Source organism: Numida meleagris, chromosome 2, assembly GCF_002078875.1.
Source record: "Numida meleagris isolate 19003 breed g44 Domestic line chromosome 2, NumMel1.0, whole genome shotgun sequence".
Taxonomy (NCBI): domain Eukaryota; kingdom Metazoa; phylum Chordata; class Aves; order Galliformes; family Numididae; genus Numida; species Numida meleagris.
The window spans coordinates 92426860-92448725 of NC_034410.1; the positions used below are offsets into that span (position 1 = coordinate 92426860).

Consider the following 21866-nt stretch of genomic DNA (forward strand, 5'->3'; position numbering starts at 1 on the left):
ATATTTCCAATGAAAAACTCTTGTTTAAATCTCATTTTCACAAGAACATTTTTAACATTGTTAAGTTGTAATTGAAGAACATAGGAAGTAGTAGATTTGAAAACATAAAAATGCACATTATTCTGTTTTGTTGTGCCAGGTGATAGTCTAAGTCTAGGAAAGAAACTAAACTTTTTTCTCCTGGGTTTACAACAAACTTCTTAAAAGATAGGTGTCATTCAATTCTCTTGCAAAGTGTCTAGCACAGCAGAGGCCCCTGGAACACATTATTCAATAAAAGGTACGACTCAATGTGGGATGGATTAATCAAGGCAGAGAAGACAGGCTCTTGCTCTAGTTTCAACTGTATGTTGGTATGCCATTCGCTTTTCAGTCTTAAAACTCCATATACATTTTTGTTTAAATTCTAAACATACAAGGCATAATCTACAAGTTACATTACACTACATGTACATAGTGTATGTGTCGTGTATATGCATGTATACACACAAAGATATATGAGGGCTGCTCTGAAAGTAATGCCTATTGTATTGGAGGTACTGATGTTGGCTCAAAATGTCAGAGGCAGATGTTGGTGGTATGGCAGTAGAGGTTGAACCTTCCCACCAATATTCCATTACCTGTTGATGCCGTGTGACAGATGGCAGCAGAGGGGCAGTCTCACAGAATGGCGTCTGACATGGAAGTGCGTGTGAAGCAAAGGAGTGTCACTGAATTCCTCCATGTGGAAACAGCTGCACCCGTTGACATTAATTGATGTTTGCTGAATGCTTACGGAGACCAAATAGTGGATGTAAGCACAGTGAGACAATCAGTAGTTCATTTCAGCAGTGGCAACAATAACATGAAAAACAAACCACATTCCGGATGGTCATGCACAGCTGTCACACCACAAAATGAAGAGCTCTTATTCATCACTGGTGGAAATACACAGCTAATGGTGGTGACTATGTTGAAAAACAGTGTTTTGTAGCTGAGAATTCACTCTATGTTACTGTGCTCTTTGTATCTGTTGTAGTTTCCATGGAAATAAATAAGAGGCATTACTTTCAGAGTGACCTATGTACATATACATATATGAATACTTATAGCTTCTAATTTCTTAGGACAAATTAATTTCAACCTTATATTCTATCGTAACTGTAAATGGACAGTGATTGTTTGCTTCACTTTTTTTTTTTTTTTAATTTCAGTCTAGGACTTATTCTATACAGTTCTGTGCTGCCCAATAATGAAATTACCAATTAGCTAAATGACAGCCAGACTGTCATCTCAAATGCACTGCCTATTAAGAATTCAGTTCTATAATCAGTGTAATAAAATCAAGGAAATACATCAAAGAACCTGAATATCATGAAGAAAAACAAACTCTAAGGAGTATAATATGTCAAAGTATTTTAAAAAGTCAAAATTCCTTTATATTAAGGAAAACTGGTAAGAAATGTCTTTGCTTAATGTAGAATGACAAACACATAGCATGAGTTGTTCCATGAACATGAGAAAGGTTGTTAACATGCATGTTTAGAAGTTAGTTTAAAAATGAAGGCATTAAATTTGCTTGCAATCCCTTTTCCAGCCCCATGTGTCATTTCACAACTTGAGCCTCACATGTAAGAAGGCATTAAAAAACAGCGTAGGAAAGGATTTATCTTCTGTGTTATACAAAATACTCTGTGGTTTGAATGACTGGGAGATTTGTTTTGTTTTGAGTAGGAAGACACCATAGACTTACTCTTGCTTCAGAACATAGTTAATCAATTCTCATGTAGTTTGGAAAGCCAACTGTGCAATTCCTCTGATGAATACCAAGATAGGGCCACAGGATATAAGCATCTATATAAATCACTAGATCAGATCATGTACGTGGATGAAATTTTTCTCTATTTTGACTTTTTTTTCAAAATTTCACATTTCTTACCGATAATAGCAATTGCAAACACATCCTACAACCTTACGCATGGATATTTTAAAGGAGACAGATTCTATATGCATACACATATATATAATAAATATGTAATATCTATAGAAGTTCTCTGCCTGAGATTTGTTCCTAGCCTTTGTCACATTCATCTGCCACTCAGTTAATGAAGTCTCACTTCCATGCCTTCTGCAAACTACTAATAAGATCTCGAAATATGGTACATTTTTTATGTATGAAACTCATTAAGATTTCCAGATGGTCTCCAGAAGTACTTTTAATGTTTTGCTCAAGAGGCCAATGATAAAATCAAGGACTTATATTGTGGGATACATAGCATTGAAGGCATGTTGACAATAGGTAGTGCCTTATGGCTTTACCTTCCAATAAAGAGTATTTACACATTAAGACGTAAATTCTGACATTACCAATCATGATTAAAACTATTCAGTCATTGAAATTCATTTATGTCATGAATTATACAAAGGATAAAACAGTATTTCCATATCTTTGCTTCATAGGACTAGCAATTATTTATGATACCGTACATTTATCAAATCCCCTACGAATCTCAAAATGAGATCAGGAAGTAATCCTGTTATATATAAATGCATGAAGTATTAATACTTCCATATTTAAATTTTAAGGTAAACACCCAAAGGTCAAAAATAACTTTTTTTTTCTTGTTGGCCAAATATTAGACCATGTTGTTAGATAGCATTTTATGGGCTTGTGCCACTACACAGGTATAGACTTCATTCTGCTATAGAACATGGAGTCTGTAGTTACTGCAAGGTTCTTTAAATGTTTAGCAGCTTAGGGGAAAAAAATTAGGAAACTTTGTATTAAAGTCTGTCAGATTCTTCCATACCTCTGCATGTCTGACATCACAGACTTCACCATCATTAAACTACCTTCTATCTTTGCACAGTGGGGAAGATAAACACATGCCATACTTCTAGGGCAGAGGTTTGAGATACTGACGTATTTGTACTAATCTCTCTAAAATCAACATTCAGCTGAATGTGCACTATCTACAAGATGAAGCTGAAATCTGCTTTCTTTCTCCTGTTTGCCTTTTGCAGTTGCTCACCTTCTGCATGAAGGAAGATTTTTTTTTTTTACTCTTTCACTCTCAAGGAATCCTACACACTTTAACATGGATGAACTGCTATTATCTTAGCTATCTTGCTTAACTTTTGTTCCTATAGGAACAGTTTAAATTTAAATCCTTCTGATCTGAACTATGAAAAGGAGAGCACTTACACTGTCTACACTTCAATATATTTGCCTAGGAAGAAAGAATTAACACAGAACTACTTCATTTACCTAGATCCATGGTGTTAAATGTTAGTAAAGTGTGTCCAGGCAAGTTTATAGTAAGTGAACAAGTGTAAATAATGCGTATCATATTTGTGTACCTGCACAAATCTGCACAAAGAAGGAAAAATTTTTAGCTTCCTTCAAAGCCTGATTTGCCATGATGCAGTCCCACTGGAAGCTTATTTTTTCCAATCTCTGCAGCTAGAGGTCGTACAACTTTCCTACTCATTTTGTCACAGTCTCCATGTGTGCTCCTGCTATACCTTGTTTCCTCAGTGTTCCACATTTGTCCTACAAACAGGGAAGGCAGTATTTTCTTCAGCTTAAGAGAGAACTATTTGGGAGAAGTCCTGATGGGACAAAGATCATTTTGTGCATCCCATGCTTTCAAATTTAACTACTGGCAATTCTTCAGAAACATCTGAAGTTGTTTTCTCTCTCTCTCTTTTTTTTTTTAAATGCTTACTAACTCCAGAAGTAAGTTTGCACCTCAATTATTAATCTCAAAGTGGCTGAAAAGGATGGAATTTAATAGTTTAGTACCTGTCCTATAAAAAATTGTCTCCTGTAAATAGGTTTTTTTTTTTAATTTCTCCCATTTATTAATTATATATACTGCTAGTGTGTGTCAAAAAATTGTAACAATTTAGTTCATAAAATTATCACAGAAAAATGAGGAGCAACAAAAAGCAACTATGAGAAACGAATGAAAATCCAAATATTTCTAATTTATAAAGATTTATAAAAATCTCAAATTTTTAAAGTCAGAATAAAGAAACATTTTTAGGCAAACAAAATATTTAAGAAATAAAAGTAATTATTAATGACATGGGAACACTGCTCTAGGAAAAGAAAGAATACACATTCTCAATTTTAATCTTCAAATACAACATTTATAACCATGACTCAGATTGAAATTCTCCCTGAAAAGTGGATAGTGCTGGAAGTACTATGATCAAAAAGTGGGAGGGTAGGAATCTAGAGCAACATGCTTAACCTCATGCAATGCATGTCTTTTCACTTCTTAATTTGATCTCACAAAATTGTGGCACGCTTGAAAGTATGAATATGCATAGCGTCTCCGATGAACCACATACTTTACTGTGAGGTAAATAAAGGTCCTTCACTCAAAAAAAAAAAATCTCCCAAAATAGAAAGTATAAAATACAGAGTCATCATTTTTACATAGCACTCGTTGCTACGACAGAGAAATATACCTTTCTGAAGGCATCCAACTCTACAAAGTTATCTTCTATAAATAATAATAAAAAAAATAATTGGGAAACTATTCTACACTTTCACAATCCTTGAGCTTCAAATGGAAAACTAACAGTGAAAATCTGGTAGTTTTTAAAGCTTGTGTAGTTATTTGTATTGTTAGTAACACCAGCAGGAATGATCACTAATAGTTCATCTCAAAGCCTCAATGTATCACTGTGATTTCAATCCCAAACCTTCACGCTTCTCAGCTGTCAAAGGATACAGTGATATGAATTACATCTAATTTTCCACTGACATCTGCCAAACTATTCAAGCACAGGATATGGAACAGAGTTGTCTTTGCTTTCATTTGTGAAAATAAGGAGAAGCACAGCACATAATCAGAGGTAATGTGGCAATAGCCCCAAAGCTTTTTCAGTTAAAAAATGAACAGAATTTGTGCCCTTTTTCAACAAAAGGAGTGATGTATTTTTTTAAAGAAGAGAAAGCAACACAAGAAAATTGTGAAAATAAAATTAAAAGAAGAAAATATATGCAAAACTAAAAAAGACACACTACTGAACACATTGACACTCGACACAGCGCATCATTCATTTTCAACAAAATGTAAAATCATTTTTTTTTACAGTTAAAACAAGACTTACTTATCACAGTTACCCTGTAGTCAGGAATGTATAAAAATATAAAAGAAAGAACTGTTTATTTTGTGGACATATAAAAGAACTTTATCAATGTAATAATTATTATAAGACATTAAAGAAATTAAAATGGTGAATTCAACTAAAGCAAGGCCATGAATATTATTATCAGGTTAGGTCAATATACTGTGTTGATATACAAGGTATATCTTTGTGTTGTGCTGAAACATCATAGAAGTTTCAAATAGGCAACACTGACATTTTGCAATACCACAATTCTATTTTCCCTCAGACTTGTACAGTGGAAATTTTAAGAGAATGCCAAAATATAGCCTCTTAAAAATAATGAAGTTGTTGGCTGCGATGACTCTTCAGACTGCAGTTGATGTATTCCTGAGTACCAATTCAGTTCATCTGTTTTGTAGAATAGGGCACTGTACTGAAAAGAAACCAGGCAAATACCTCTATCTAGGAGGCTGTCTGCGTTTGTTCCACAGTTTGTGTTCTAAGACTGCTCTGTGGCTATGGTTTTGCCACTTTCTGTTGCTTGTATTACATCTCATTCTCTACCCAAAGAAACCACTGAAATCACATTTAAGCCCTAATTTGTCTTTTGTCTCTGAATGCATATCACTGGGAGAGGGAAATAAATAAATAAATAAATAAATCAAGCAAGTAAGCAACCAGTCAACCAAAACTGCACACAAGTATTTTGCTTCTATCAATAAGTTTACAAGTTCATCAATTTTCCTCTGAAGTTGGGAATTTGAAACAAATTTTACACAAGCCTGTGCTTCACTAATCCTAAATTAACATCCGTTAATATTTTGCTGATATCACTGAAGGAAAAATCATGCTCCCATGTGGTTCATAACTGACATGGTACAACCAAGAAACCTCTTTCACCATAAGATAGCCATTATTCTTGCACAATACCCTTTACGTTAGCAACTTCCACAGTAGTACCACAAACCTCCAGCTTTAATCAGCATTCATGTCCTTCAATTTCATTTTCTTGCTGGTCATGCACAGCCAACACTGCACATTGCATCGCATCCACAGCTTCAGAGAGGGTTTACAGGGCATTTCAGAATGCCTGTCTCACTGCAGACACTTGGGTGACTGCCACATTACAGACATCATCTTTGTAGGGAGAAGAGCTTCTCAATAGCTATATTTGTCTGAGCATAGCTATATCTATACAAAAGACTAACAGCACCCTTACCTGAAAAAAAACAAAAAAAACAAACAAAAAAAAAACCAACACAACCGTTTTTTAAAAAAAAGTATTAGGAAAAGACAGCACCTCAGACACAGTAGCTAGAATGGCTCTACTTTGACATTATACTGTCAGAAGTTCAGCACTGGGTAAAAATAGCAGGAAATACGGCAGGTATGAAAGGATGAAGGCAGTCTTCTACCTGGCAGCAGTGCACCAGGGTATATTGAAAGTACTCCTATCTACATGACCAATTGATTTAAGCATATGTCACGGTTTTACGATTTTTGGTTACTGGTATTCCACATCATAACATCATGTAGTGTATGTACCTAGTTCTCAGAAGAGAAGGACTACGACATTCCCCAGAGGACTTTGCTCCCCTGTTACCGTTTTCTGGTCAGAGGGAAAGATAAAAACTCACAGATCACGAGATCTGCTCTCTTTCCACCCGTCTCTCGTCCCAGCAGCATCTCACTTCCCAGCCATCTCACCATCGCTATTAGAGTAAGGCCTATTTTAGTTTTGGACACTCTCTCTCATTGTATTGGATTTATCAGCTTAAACTGTAAATATATTGTATTATAGTGTGTTATTTTGCATTCCGATATCTTATTTAGTAAATTAGTTTGTTTCTCCTCTGATTGTTGCCGCTGTTCTGTTCTCAGGCCCATCTCCCTACCCTTTTTCCCTTTTCCCTTTCCTGGGGCGTGGGTCCATGGGTCCCCCGCCCTATTCGTCACAGAACCGGCCCATACTGTATGGGATAAATGATGCAAGAGGGATGAATGAAAAAAACACATTAAAAATTTTAAGAATGTCTTTAAGTGCTAAGAGGTCATTACACCTTCAGTCTATGTTGCTATGAATATTTGATTGTCTACTTTTACTGAAGGTAATGCCTCCTATTTTGTTAAGTTGGCCACCAATGGCAGAGGCAGATGTCAGAGATGTGGTAGTAAAGGCTGAACCTTCCCACCAATATTCCATTACATTTTGTTGCCGTGCAACTGATGGTAGCAGGGGGGCAGCCTGACAAAACAGTGTCTGACATGGAAGCGTATATGAAGCTAAGGTGTATCAATGAATTCCTCCATGCAGAAAAAATGGCACCCATTGACATTCATCAATGCTTGTTGAACATTCATGAAGACCAGCCAGTGGATGTGAGTGCAGAGAGGTGGTAGGTGGTGTGTTTCAGCAGTGGTGGCAGTGACAGTGTGTCACCTCCACTGATGCAGATATTTAGGAGCATGGCATTCATGCTCTTGTTCACCACTGGTGAAAATGAATACCTAATGGTGGTGACTATGTTGAAAAATAGTGTTTTATAGCTGAGAATTTGCTCTGTTAAATAATATTAATGTGCTCTTTGTATCTATTGTAGTTTCCATGAAAATATATAGGAGGCATTACTTTCAGCATGACCTATGTATACTCTGTATTTGTTCTTGTGATAAGGTCACTTTTTTTTAAATCACTTTTTTTTTTTCCCCCGATGTATTTAAAAGACAACAGTGATATCTTTTCAACTTTTATTATGCTGGAGTAAATAGGCTAGATTCTGCTTCAATTTTATTCACAGTATTCTATCCTTCCACTTTTAAGCTGCTTATACGTTTGGCAACAGTAAATTTTATCTCATCTGAGAGAGTACAGCATTTTCATCTTTCTAAAGCAACTTGGAATTTTATGATTCTTGATAACAAGAATGTTAAAAGTCCCTTAATGACAATAACTTTCACATGACTTTCAGGAAGGCTGAAAATGAAATATCAGCATGTTCCTCACTAAGGTGGCAGCAATTTCCCATGGACTGAAGAAGGATTCCCACTGTTTTGAGTTGAATGAGTGATAGACTACTTTTCACATTCCTTAACCAGCCAAGACTTCTTATTATTTTACTTCCACTGAAACAAATCTAATGGAGATGATTTAAAAGCATTTCTTGCTAATCATCAAAGTCATAACTCTCTGCTACACTGGAATTCAGAAAGAAATAAAGCAACAGTATAGCAGATTTCTTCTCTCCCTGAAGAGAGATGACTCTTAAAGTCTTGCTATCCCATGCTTTTCATCAGGGAACTGTAATATCTGAGATTGGTTTGCTCCTCAAAACTTTTCAATAGAGCTTCAGAATCAAATAGATTCTGTTGTAGAGTTGGGAGTACTGGTGGTAGTGATGGGAAGAGTTAGAAGATAACAAAAGCATATTGAATATTTCTGTTTTTCTACAGAATACCTTCACTGACAAATGAAGACTACAAAAAATGAGGTGCTCTTTGGAATGCTAATTTGATGAAATTCTAATGGAAACATGGGGGCTACAGCACATCCAGAGCTCAGGCTTGCCAGCAGCTGCCTTAAAGGCAATAAGCATGCTGAAGGTCCAGAAGACAGAGGAACTTAGTTAAAAAACAAAGGCTCCCATAGTGCATACCCAGTGGGCTGGTATCACAGCTCCCAGGCTTTCTGTTTTTCAAAGTGTTCTCTATCTTTAGAGACGTATTTTATATCAGAATAACATTTTACTGTGCTTAATATCATGATTAAGAAAGCTACGGATCAGAAAAACATGCTGATTTTCATCCTACACACTTTGTTTTAGACTGTATAGGGAAAGACACCAAATCAAACTATCAAAACCAAAATGATATATGTTATTTTTTAACAGCCACAGGTACAACTCTGATAAGAACCCTATCTCATATTGTTCAGTCCCCACATAAACCCAACTCAGCTTTGAGCATCACTTCTTCCTTTCCAAGAAATTTCTGACCCTATGCTCAGTAGACCTTCTGCAATGGGATCAGTGCTGCTGTCCTTCTATTTGCCTCTGGAGGTCAGGATGATAGGAAGCAAGCCATCTTCTTCTGTATATCTAGAAACTCCAAAGTGGAAAAATACAAAACTTTGAGCTCCTAAGTAATTCAAGAAGGTCAAACATCTATGATTTTAGAATAAGAGTTTTGACTGAACCAAAATGACTTAAGTATGTCATTTCCACTGAAGCCATGGGGAAAAAAAAAAAAGAAGCATTAGTGGAGAAAAGGATTTTTGTGTTGACTGAAGAATTGGCCTGATTTGACAAAACAAACCCTATTGCATATATACACCATGAGAATGTTAAAAGTTTAGGCACTGGCCTATGGGAAACACTGCCACTAAATATTTCTTTAGATATCCGAGATGAAGAAAACTTTTTTTTAAAATATCAAGCAGCTCTCCAACTATTCCCCAAACTTCAAAAAGTTTCATAAAGGAAAACAAAGTGCTTGATATAGTTCAGCAGCATTAAAAACAATAATTGTTTGCTGTGGGAAGACACATATTTGGAATTCAACAGAGTCGGATTTTAATGAAACAATGCAGTGTATCTTTTGCAATGAAGGTGGAGAAGTTTGGACTGTTGAGACAGGTTGAAGGCATGGAGAACGGTAAACTGCTTTAAACTGCATCATATCATATAACCATAGATTGGAAGGTTTGAAGGGACCTTTAGAGATTATCTTGTCTACCTACTCTGCCATGGGCAGGGACATCTCTCACTACATCAGGTTGCCCGGAGACTCATCCAACATTACCTTGAATACTTCCAGAGATTAATTATCCACAGCTAAGCTTTGTAATCTGTCAGAGAATGCAAGGTAGTCAATACTTTTATTGCTCCATCTGTATTCTCATATCAGGTAGCTGTAGGCAACAATATGATCCCCTGAAGCTGTTTCTTTTTCTAGGCTGAACAGGCCCAGCTCTCTTAGTCTCTCCTCATACATAATGTGCTCTAGACCTTTGGCAGCCCTCTGCTCTCTTTGTTCCTGCACCTCAATACCCTTACTGTACTGGGAGCCAAAACTGGACAAAGTTGTCTTACAGATGTTGTAAAAGAACACCTGGACATGCTGTCAACTCACTTAAAAATACAGTCCAGGACATGTTCAGCCTGCTGTCCACCAGGATCTCAGGGCTTGTTTCAGACATTTTGGCTCCCCGTCCTGCAGAGTTGCCTGAGATTATTCCATCCTACAGGCAGGACCATTCACTTGCTCTTGAACTCCACAAGATTTCTGCAGCTCATTTCTCTGGTCTGTCCAGGTCCCAGTGACAGCAGCCCTATCTTCCCAATTTGGGTCACTCGAATTTGTTGTCATCTGCAAACTTGCTGAGAGTGCCCGTCATCCCATCATACAAACTGTCAATCACAGAATTGCAAGGGTTGGAAGAGATCTCAAGAGATCATCGAGATCTAGTTTGCACAGGTAGGCATCCAGACGTGTCTTGAATATCACCATGGAAGGAGACTCCACAACCTCTCTGGACAACCTGGTCCAGTGTTCCGTCACCCCCACCGTAAAGAATAAAGGCATTAAACAGCAGTGAACAGTCCCAGCACTGATCTCTGAGGGACCCACTACATAATAGCCACCAGACTGGCTCTGCACAGCTTTTCACAACTCTATGCCTGTTTTCTGTCCGTTTTCAGTCTGTTTTCCATCCACTTAACCACCATATCTCCCATAGTTTTTGAGTGGGGCTACAGAGGAGGTTATTGGAGGCTGTCAGAAGTTGCTAAAATCAAAGTGCATAACAGCCACTTCATCAGCAACAATTTTTACTCAATCATTTTTTAAACTATTTTTTCAAGTGAAATATACCATAAGATAGTTATGTACAAATGCATTTCCAAACTAGAAAACACTGCACTTTGACAGTGCAGTGCTCAGTGTCACATAAGTCATATAAATGACCCGTCACTATATACCATGAGTCACTCATTCATTACATCATGTAGCTGTTTAAACTGCAGACTGCTTGACATCCAGCCTCACAATATCCTAGGGTTTTAACTGTTAATTACCTCTTCTCTGCAGTAGCATTATACTTATTAGGTAGTAAGTGCCTATGGTAAAAGCTGGTGAAAAAATGAGTATGTTTCACCTGTTGACTTAAGTCACCACTATCCCACAAGTACTGTTTACTCATTTTTACAAGTTTAACTGAAAATGTCCAGCCTTTAGACCATCTTGCTGCAGGCAAAGATGAATAAGGGAGGAAAGAGCTCTAAAACACCTCAAACACCTCTCAAAGTATATTACAAAAGAAAAAAAAACCTTAAAAAGACACCTTAAAATCTAAAACTCTAAGTTCTTGTTTACAACAAATTCCTTTAAACTTAAGATTTTTATCTGTTGTTTTAATTCATCTGAGTAAGACTTTGATGTGTAACTTGATTACTTCAAGCTAGAGATGCAGTACCAGTTGCTTACCTGACTCACACGCAAATGTCTTTGACGTCTCATCATGAAAGATAATCGCCACTGCATGCTTCTTTGTCTCTCGAGGCAATCTAGTTATGTTTTTGATATTGTGCAGCTCAGTTACCTTAAAATGAAGAAAAATACTTTAGGCCAGTGTATAAATAATATAAATAAAAATGCTACCCATAACCACTCAATTTTTTTACTACCATCTATTTTTTTTTTCCCCCTAAAGCTAGCTAAAATTGTAGGATTGTCACTGACAAAACCACATAAACTAGGTAAAATCTAGAGCTACAAATAATTCCATAAAATTTAATAAATAAAAAGGTGAATAGTGTACTTCTTCTCTAACAAAGTTATGCTTGAAAATGTAGTTATTACAAAGATACTGGAACTCTTGTGATTCCTCTATAACGGATTTGTCAATTTCTATATTCATACAACTTTGTTCTGTTTAAGAATCTACATTAAATGTAGATTAAAAATCTACATTAAATATCTAATGTAGAAACAGCAGTGTCTTATTAGTTAAGGGAAGTAAATCAATGATTGTGCCAATCAGTACCACTATATTTATGGCAAGATCTTTGTCTGTCTTTAAAGTATAATCATCATCCTCATAAGAACTCACAGTTTTATTTTCCAGATAATACAGAAGCTTATCAATAAAAAAAATGTCTTACAGCAAATGTACAGAATAAACAGTTAATTTCCAGCTTCTGTTGATGCAAGTACATGACTACAATTAACAAAAATATAAGAAAAATATTTTATTACAGACCGAGTTGGTAGCACAGACTATATTAAGATGCTTAACACTTGTTATAAAATGTTCTTGGTTACTTCTACCTCTGGGCAAATTTTATCTGTTTGTAGTTAGGTTTTCCATCCAGGCAGGACGTCTGCCTCAGGCAGAATTAATTTCATTGAAATGTCATCAATATGAGTTTGGTCATCTATAGATAGGGGAAAAAAATGACTGAAAGTAGGCATTTTATTATTTTCCATTCTTATGGTCTCTGTGTGCAGCTCTGACATTCCTGTTAAGATGCTAAGGAAAAAGTTTTTTACGAGATACAGTCTTTATACACCGCAGTAAGAAAAAAAAGGAACATGTTTGGGTAAAGATTCCTAAGAGAGCTAGAAGGAGATGAGCAGTCAGAGCCAACAAGAAGTGAAGGAAAGAAACTGAGACAAAGCATGAAGTGAACTGTACAGATGTTGATGACAAACCCGAGACACTGACTTCAGCTAAACTCCCTCCAGTTTGTCAATGCCTTTGCTGCATTAGTTGGGTCTAAAATGGCTCCAGATGCAGTCTGATGAGTACAGCACATGTATGGATAATCACTGCCTGTACTGGCAGTGGTGCTCCTGTTCATACAGCGCAGTGAACTGCTGGTCACCTTTGCTATTTGAGACTCAGCTCACTGCCCCCTCTGCTCTTCTTGCAGGGCTGCTCGCAGTTTGTCCATCCCCATCCTGTCATTAGAGGGGCTCCTACATGTCACAGACAGAACTTCGCCCAGTTTCACAAGGTCCCTGTTGGCCCATTCCTCTAGCCCACTCAGGTCTCTGCCTTCGGGCATATCAACTGATCCTTCACAACTTGGTATCATCTGCACAAGTGTTAAATGAGTGCATCCTCTGTTACCTCCTCCAGTTTTTTTTATGACAGTGTTAACCAAGAGTTGTTCCAGAACATACCTTGAAGACAGTAGCAGTTTTACATTTGTTACTGACTTCCTGGTAGAACACAAACTATTAACTATGACACATTCTTACTCTGAACATCTGAACAGCTTTTTGCAATCTAGACATCCACCCCTCCAAACTGTAATGTCTCAGTTTGGATACAAGAACACGGCAGGGGACGATCTCAAAAATTTTGCTAAATTTGAGGCACTTGATGACAAACGCTGCTAACTCCCCATTCCCAAATCTGGTGATTTCATCATAGATAACTATCAGATTGGCCAGGCATCATTTGCCCTTGGTAAACTCATGTCATCTCTTCCCAACCCAATCACTCTCTTCTACTTTACATGCTCAGAAATGTGTTTTAAAAGAACTGTCTCTATGGTTCTTCCCACGTTCTAAGATTAGGCTTTCAGACCTGTAGTTTGCCCAAGGTGATCTTTGGGCCTTTTTTTTTTTTTTTTTTTTTTTGTAATGAGTGAAGCACTTGCATTGCCAATGGGTTCTCAACCCCATACGATTTTAATGTCAGCCATGCATTTTTTAGGCTTTGCAAAAATCCATTTATTTCTCTGTTTTTGCTTAGGGGACAAGAGAGGTTCTGACCAATGCAAACGTCACAGTTCCATTCAGAGAAAGCACATGACTGTGCACTACATGCAGAAAATTCTTAAATCTTGTTACACTAAAAAAGGGAAGTGTTATTTTCTGGAATTGCAGGAAAGGAATCATAAATGTTATTAAAAGTGACAACAGGACATATTAAGTCTTCTTTCAATCTCTCTCAGACAGTAGAAACCTATTATTTTCTTTACAATTTAAGTGTTAAAGATTCTGAATGCCCTCTCCTTGGAAGCATTCAAAGCTAGGCTGGATGGGACTTTGAGCAATCCGGTCTAGAGGGAGGTGTTCCTGCCTACAGCGAGGGGGTTGGAATTGGATGATCTTAGAGGTCCCTTCCAACCCAAACAATTCTATGATTCTAATACTGAAAGATCCAGCAATGTTACTAAGTTTAATAATAGATCCAAAAAACTTACATTCCTGGCACCAAAATTACATAATTTTCATAGTAATTTTTGTTCACAAAGTGGTAACTGTAGTCAACTGTAGAGGCATACTAGCAATCTATAAAGATGATTTTATAGGTTGTCTTGATAATCTGTACAAAGGAACCTCATTCCATCCTCTGAATGCTTCCTTCAGGTATATAAAGACATTGCTGAGATCCCCCCGAGCCTCCTCTTTTCTGGGCTGAACAATCCCAGTTCTCCCAGTCTCTCCTCATATGAGCAATGCTCCAGTTCCTTCATCACCTTTATTAGCCTTCCTTGGACTCTTTCCAGAAGCTCCATGTTTCTTATATGCTGGGAAACCCAAAACTTGACATAGCGTTCCATGTGTGATCTCATCAGTGCTGAGTTGAGGGGGAGGATCACCTCTCTTAACCTGCTGGTGATACTTTGCCTAGTGCATCCCAGGATATTGTTAGCCTTCTCTGTGGCAAGGGCACATTGTTGGTTGACATATATTAAACTGTATGTAAGTACTCACTCTAGTTGTATCTATTGGAAAAGTCAACAGGTTGACCAAAAGGAAAAAAAAAGACAGTTAAGAATACCAGCTCATATTGCTGAGATAACAGAAAGAGAGGTCACGCTAAGAGATATGACCCCTAGTATTTCTACTGAACACATAACTTTTAATATCAAGTGAAGGTAGGAATCTTTGCTTCTATATTCATCTTTTCAAATTGTATTATATGCTTCCCTTCACAATCAGAGCGAAAAGACAGAGATGAGCAATAATGCTGTGAAAGTCTTTCTTCCCACCTTCTAGAGATAACTGAAGCTAAATAAATTCTGAATTCTGGGTTTAATGCTAATGAAGCATGAGTCATTTTCCTAACCACTGAATGTTTGCAATTAAAAGATAAACACCTTAACATTTGTATTATTTTGTATGAATGAAAAACAAACTTTGTTTTGGCAACTGGACAGTTTTATCTTGGTGATTTTTAAAAGTTCTAAATGTTTATATTTTTTAAAACACCTTTTAAAGGGAAACTGCATCATTTTTATTTGTATCCAAATGTCACTGAAAATAAACAAAATAACCAAAGCTTCTTTTGAAATAAATTGTCTCTTTGAAAACTTTAAGAAGTTCTAAAAGACTGATCAAATTGAAAATTTATCAAAAAGAAAAAAACTTCCTTCATGAGTAATGCATTAAGTAAACTGACATTTAGTAAGCAGGACATGTTATACCAAAATTTGCTCTAATTTACTAAAAACACTGCTGTTCTTTACAATAAAAGTTAGTATTCTGTAACTATCTAGACCATTGGTAACCTCGTACCAGTAAGATGAAAAAAATAAGGAAATAATTTAATGTGCTTAAAACTCTTACTCAGACTTTCCACAAAATAGATGGAAATATTCAAATGGTATTAAGGTTTGCCTATTTTTTAAAAAAATATATGAGAGAAAACAACAAACAACAAAAAACACTGAAAATCAGTTTTTCTATTTCCCACCCCATTATATCTCCTCTGCCCACAGTTATGGGTAGGTTATATCCCTCTAGAAAAAAGTTAGAATGAAAGAAAACAACAAATATAATCCCTAATATAATCTGTTCATTGAGTAACCTTGCAAATGGCTTTCCCTGTCTACTTTTATCTTTAGTGATTTCTTCCACTAAGCAAAAAAGATTGTTTTGCATTAAGCTATGATTACACAGCTTACTTTTTTTAAATATATATATATATTTTTTTTAACTAATTTTAGTACATTAACTTAGATGTTCTTTTCTCCACTAGAATCTGGCACTTGCATTTAGTGCAGTACTCCATATGGTGTATGGCCCAGAGTGGTACATGTAAGTGAACTCTTAGCACCTGGCCTTCTTCTCAGTTCTACTCTTCATCAATAATTCCTGACTCATATGTCAATCACTCAGTATCCCACATGTACATTTCCTCAGGTTTCTTGATGTTTTCCTGTATCAAACTCCATTACATTTTAGTTTTTTCTAAGATGACAATGAACATTTGTTGAAGAAAATAATACAGGTAACAGTTACTTAATTTATATGTAACAAAACATTATTTACCAAGGTTTTTTTGTTTTTTTTTTTGGTTTTGTTTTTTTTTTGGAGTTCATTTTCCTTCATATACAAAAGCCTTTATTTTCATTCTGGGCAGCTTTTTGACAGTTACTGAAGATACCATCTCTCTTACTTCCAGTTAAGACTTAGTGGAAGGACACTTAAGAGCTAGCAGGTAGGGAATATTCTGGGATAGGTATAAACAGCATCTCATTCCCCTCATGCAATATTAGGCCAGGCTATGGTTCTAACAGGGTCTCAAGGCTGACCATTTGTCTTACTTTCTATAGCTTGCTTTCTCTTACAGTCCCAAATTTAGATAACCTCAAAGTTTCCGCATCAGCACAGCTAATCACCAGCATGGCCTCCGGAAGAGAAACGTACTTGATCAGCATACAAAATACTTTGGTGAGTCTCAGATTGTTCACCAAAATGCAAAACTTCTTTACAGAGGAACACTGAGGATTGAACAGGAACGAAAATGTGGCTATGGTTAATTTTCTGCTCCTATTGCTCATACATCTAGAGCACTTCAGAATCATTCAGAGATTGCTTCAAGATGCACATCCTCCCATCCTCATAATTTTTGCTTATTTTTGTCTGCAGATGGATGCAAAACTCATACATGCTTTGGTATAGGATCTCATCTATACTCAAAAAGTCAAGAAGATAAGAGGAAAAACAGTTTATGCCCTCTCTTAGAAAGGAAAAATACTAGGTTCCTTGAAGATTTTCCCTATTTCATGTCTTATGATAATAATTTGTACCCTGAGATGTTCACAGGAACCCGAGGTCACCTTTTCTACATGGAGAACATAATTTGATGATAATGCCAGTTCTCTTTCATTTCTTACTCCCTGTTGGACTTCCTAAGCATGGTCAGATGCCAGGGGACTAAGTTACATGAAAAACTGAAGGGCTGGTCTATATTAGTTTACACACATTTCTGTAACAAGAGACTTGGGAAAGATGTGAAAAAAAAAAAAAATTCTGATAAATTTCAGAAGTCTAACTTCACTTCTCCTTAGATGAAACAACCATCATCTGCTTTCTGTAAAGTCATGAAGTAGATTACTAGCAAATAGTTCAAATGAAAGGAAACGATTAATATAAGACAGTCTGCAGTGGCAAGAGTAATAGCCTAAATCCAAGCAAGATATACAGATGTGGGCCGATAATCAGAACTGTTACAGGGGAAAGAAAATTTTTGAACAGTAAATCAAGAATTAAAGTGCACAGCTACATCTGGCTAGCCAGAAAAGATCAGATAATAGACTGCTGATAAAACTTCTTGTCCCTCTAAAGGCGCTTTAGCCCTTACCTGTTTTGATACAACATTTCAGAACTCATTTTGAGCTTTGGCTGTAACAGCTCAGCTATACCAAGAGCTTATTTTCACTTGAGAAAGAAAGAAATCACATTTTTTTTCTGTTTGAGAGCCTGTGTTCTATGCTATAGCAATCTTCAGTCTTCTTCTTTTGAAAGTACATTTGTAATCTAAGTAAATAACAGGAAAGAATTACAAGAGCACATTTCCATTATTTTAGCAAAATGTTTCATATGACAATATGACTAAACAGTCTCTGTCAATGCAGTATAAATAAGGTACCTAGCCTATAACACATGCTTTATTATAACTATTATTTGGTTGGGTTTTTGTTTGTTTGTTTTCTGTCATCTTAATTATCTTATTAGATGTGAAAGGCTATTAAATTGTGAAACACATTTAATTTAAATAATGACTCAGACTAATGGATTTGTTCCTTCTTGTCAACGTAATTTCACATTTTACTGATCGTTTTCCTTGGAACCACACATTAAGTACTTCTCAAAAAAGATGGCTTTTAGAAACAATTCAATCCACTTTCTCTTGAATTCATCACTGACCTACACTGGACATTTATTATAATAATTTTTTTTTTTGTAAGGGAGCTGCACAGAGAAGGGAACATTATTAAAGTGAGCTTATCTAAACCTGCACTATCCACTTCTGTGTTACACAGATATGTGAAGACTACAAGAATACTAAGGTTCTGGTGCTCAATTTGTACATTTAAATAGGTTGCATAAATCTTTTGCAATTATAGAAATATTACTTCCAAAGAGGATATTACATCCATATCACTACCAAAAAATACAGTTCCAGAGTAAATAGGAAAGGAGGTCCAAAAAAGATGAAAAACACAAAAATCATGCATAAAATTTCAAGTGCTTTATTCTGGGATATATCCTGTTTGAATTCTTCCAAGCATATGCCTCCCATACGAAATGGGGAGGGAAATGATTCTGAGATTCCATCTACTTAATATTATTTCCTCTGTGCAAAGTACTGAAAATTGCTTGGGCAGAGGAAAAGGTCTGAATTTACATAAATGGATTTCTGTTTTGCATTGTGCACTACGTTCCTGTCACTTAATTTCTATCAAGCAAGAATAGAAGCAGAAGAGAGCACAACAAAACGTAATTGTTCATCCTTTTATTTCTTACTAATGGCCCACACACCACCATTTGTTGTGTAATACCAAGCAAGCCGTAATGGAACAGAGCAAAAGCCGACACAATGGGAAGGAGCAGGGACTCTCCTAGAGAGATGCCCAGGTAGTTGAGAACTATGTCAAACCAGAAACAGTAAGAGAGAAACATATGAAGCAAGTGCTGTGTTAAATACCATAAATTATAGAAAGAAAAAGGGAAAGGAACCATCAGTATCCTTAAGTCACGCTCAGTGCTGCTGCAAAAGGAGAAAAGGACCACTGCAGATGGATGGAATACAAAGAGGAATACCTCAAACAAAGCATCTGTGGATGTGTTAGGAGCCGTGGCTCCTCTAACACAGTTAAACCCAGTTGCCACAGAATAGAAATCCTGCTACAGTTTGAGACAGAGCTGGATGTGGTTTGGCTCCCTCAAAATAAATAAAAAGACCTCTGGGATTACAGAACTGGGACCCCCAACACAACTGTGCATGTATGGCGGGTAGGAAAGAACATGTGGGCATAAACTGAGACACAAAGTGTTGCTCTGGATGTAAGGAGCAATGTTTTCCTCTTGAGGACAGCCCAGCAGCTAGTCAGGCAGCTTGAAGAGGCTGTAGTGTCCAATCTAGGAGGGTTTTATGACCAAGTGAACAAAGCCCTGGGCTCCAATCTCAGAGCTGGCCCTGCTAAGAGCAGAAGGTTGGAACAGAGACCTACAAGCCTAAGAAAGGTATGCTAATTTTGGACCTAAACCTATGGGTTTAGGTAAACCTACATGGAGTTAAACATTCAGAGCATGTAAGATGAAACATTTATTAAATATAAAAATTTTCCTGACTTCAGTATAGTTCATTCTGCACAACAGCAGCACACGACAACCAAGAAGAGGAACACAATGCAAAAGACTGAAAAAGAAGACTGAAGGAAAAAAAGTGCTAAGAGATAGAAGGAAAAGAAACATCTATTGCATGAAAGAAAGGCAAAACTTAAAGCACAAGACTAGAAGATGAACAGAAGAGAAAAGAGAAATCCTAAGATCAGAAAAGTGAGTGAATGGATCATTGAAAGCAGTATCAATTCACAGAGAAGACAATATTTTTTCTTATCACTGCATGCAGATTTATCTGTGGAAGAAGATGAGTTGTTATGGTAACAATGCTCTGCAGGAATTTTCCAAAGAGAGGCATATCAGCCTCCACATTATGCCTCTGGGGCAGGTCTCTAGCTGCTATTTCAGAGCAGTAAGGGCTCAAGAAGCTGCTACTAAGTAAACGTTCATTCCTGAAAGCACTAAATGGAGATCACAGCTATAACAGCAGCAAGAATCTTATTGGATAAAGTGGATTACAAAAACAAAAAGAAAGGGACAGAGTGAATGTATCTATTCAAAATATATCAGGATAAGTATAAACAAGTAATATCAGGGAAAGAAAGTAATGTTTGAAGAGGATAACAGAGGCATAATGAATCATTTCTACTTGCCCTCGAGAAAAAAATCAAGATTGAGAAAATTAAAAAGAGTTTACAATTTTTAGTATTTTTGGGGAATTAGATTAACATAGGTAAATTTATGCTATCAAATAAAATAACTTAAAAATTCTCCAAACTTAAATAAAAGGAAAGATAATTTATTAATCTTTACTTTTTCCAAGACACCACCATTAATAAGTATAGTTAAGAGTCACTATCACTGATTTATAAAGGAGTTACCACCTGGGTATCCAGACTCATGCTGTATTCTAACTGGCCACTTACCACATAAGCAGTTTCAAACTGTACTTTGCCTCAATGAAACCTAAAGCAATTAAGGATGGAACTCAGACGTATTTGGTTAGCTTTTGTTATGCCACTTCAAACTCTATATTGTTTCACAGTGCTAATAAGTTAAACCTACAAGGGAAGAATAAACATGTTGTCACACCAACCACTTTTAATAGGCAAAGAAAGAGGGTTTTCCTCAAGTCAAGATACTTTCTTTCAAAATCTGCTGCTATATGTGCCAGAATTGAAGAACTGTATAGAATCAACCACTTATTGGGATAATTCTGGTTTTTGGCGGGTGTAAAATTCTGATCAGTTCATGTGTATGTGCACCTCTTCCCTTACAAAACATTTTAATTAGGATTTTTAAATACATACCTAAAAAGAAACCAACCACAAGTGCCTTCACATTTTGAAGAATATTTTTAGACAATCATTTACAGTATAAAACTGAGTTCTCCTCAATCCCATTTCTCTACCACTCTAAATAACCTTTGAAATATATTTTCCAATCTGACCTTCTATTTTGTTGCGCAAACTGAATATCAGACTACTGTGTTAGAATACCATTAAAAATGGGAGAAAAAAAAGACCTGTAGGAGCGTTGACAAAGTTTAAAATAACTAATGCTTTAATAAGAAGACTAATCTTGAACTCAGATTCGCACTTGAAGTATAACACGACATTAAAGAGATGGCAGAGAGGGGAGATGATTCACAACTGAAATAAAACAGGTTTCCTAATTACCTTCCCAAATTTCAGCTACAATAAAAATAAACAAGAGAGTCTTGTACATTAAACTTCCAGCTAGTTCTAGGTGTGCAAAGAGTAGCATTGTGCTTATATCTGAGAAACAAAATGGGGCATTTCATTAAAGTACTTTAATTATCCAAGTAGACTAATAAGACAATACCTCACAACAAAAGTACAAGGAAATTAGATCATTATATGAATGTTAATAGCCTTTTGAGGCTATTAAAATATACTGGACAGTTAGAACCTGTTCCAATTTCTCAAAGTTTTCACTTTTAACACTCTCAGTGTACATAATTGTGTCCAGATCTTTTCTGTTTTCAGCCCAATGGTACTGTTTCATTAAAAGAAACACGTTACTGCTATTTGAGTAAAGAGAAAAGCAGAAACATACTTCTCCAAACTCCAACTTTAAATCTTCCTCTTGCTTCAATTAAATTACAGGCTGACCTGTAACAATTCCTACTTATCTTGTTAGATAAGCTCATT

At 36.2% G+C, this 21866-nt stretch overlaps 1 protein-coding gene across 1 annotated transcript in view; it reads right to left on the bottom strand.

Annotated features, from left to right (window-relative positions):
* DOK6 (docking protein 6) overlaps window positions 1-21866 on the bottom strand; it is a 262715-nt gene that overhangs the window by 130361 nt on the left and 110488 nt on the right. Inside the window, exon 3 of the mRNA XM_021386341.1 lies at window positions 11587-11701. Coding sequence (XP_021242016.1) covers window positions 11587-11701 — 115 coding nt within the window. The remainder of the gene's footprint in view (window positions 1-11586; window positions 11702-21866) is intronic.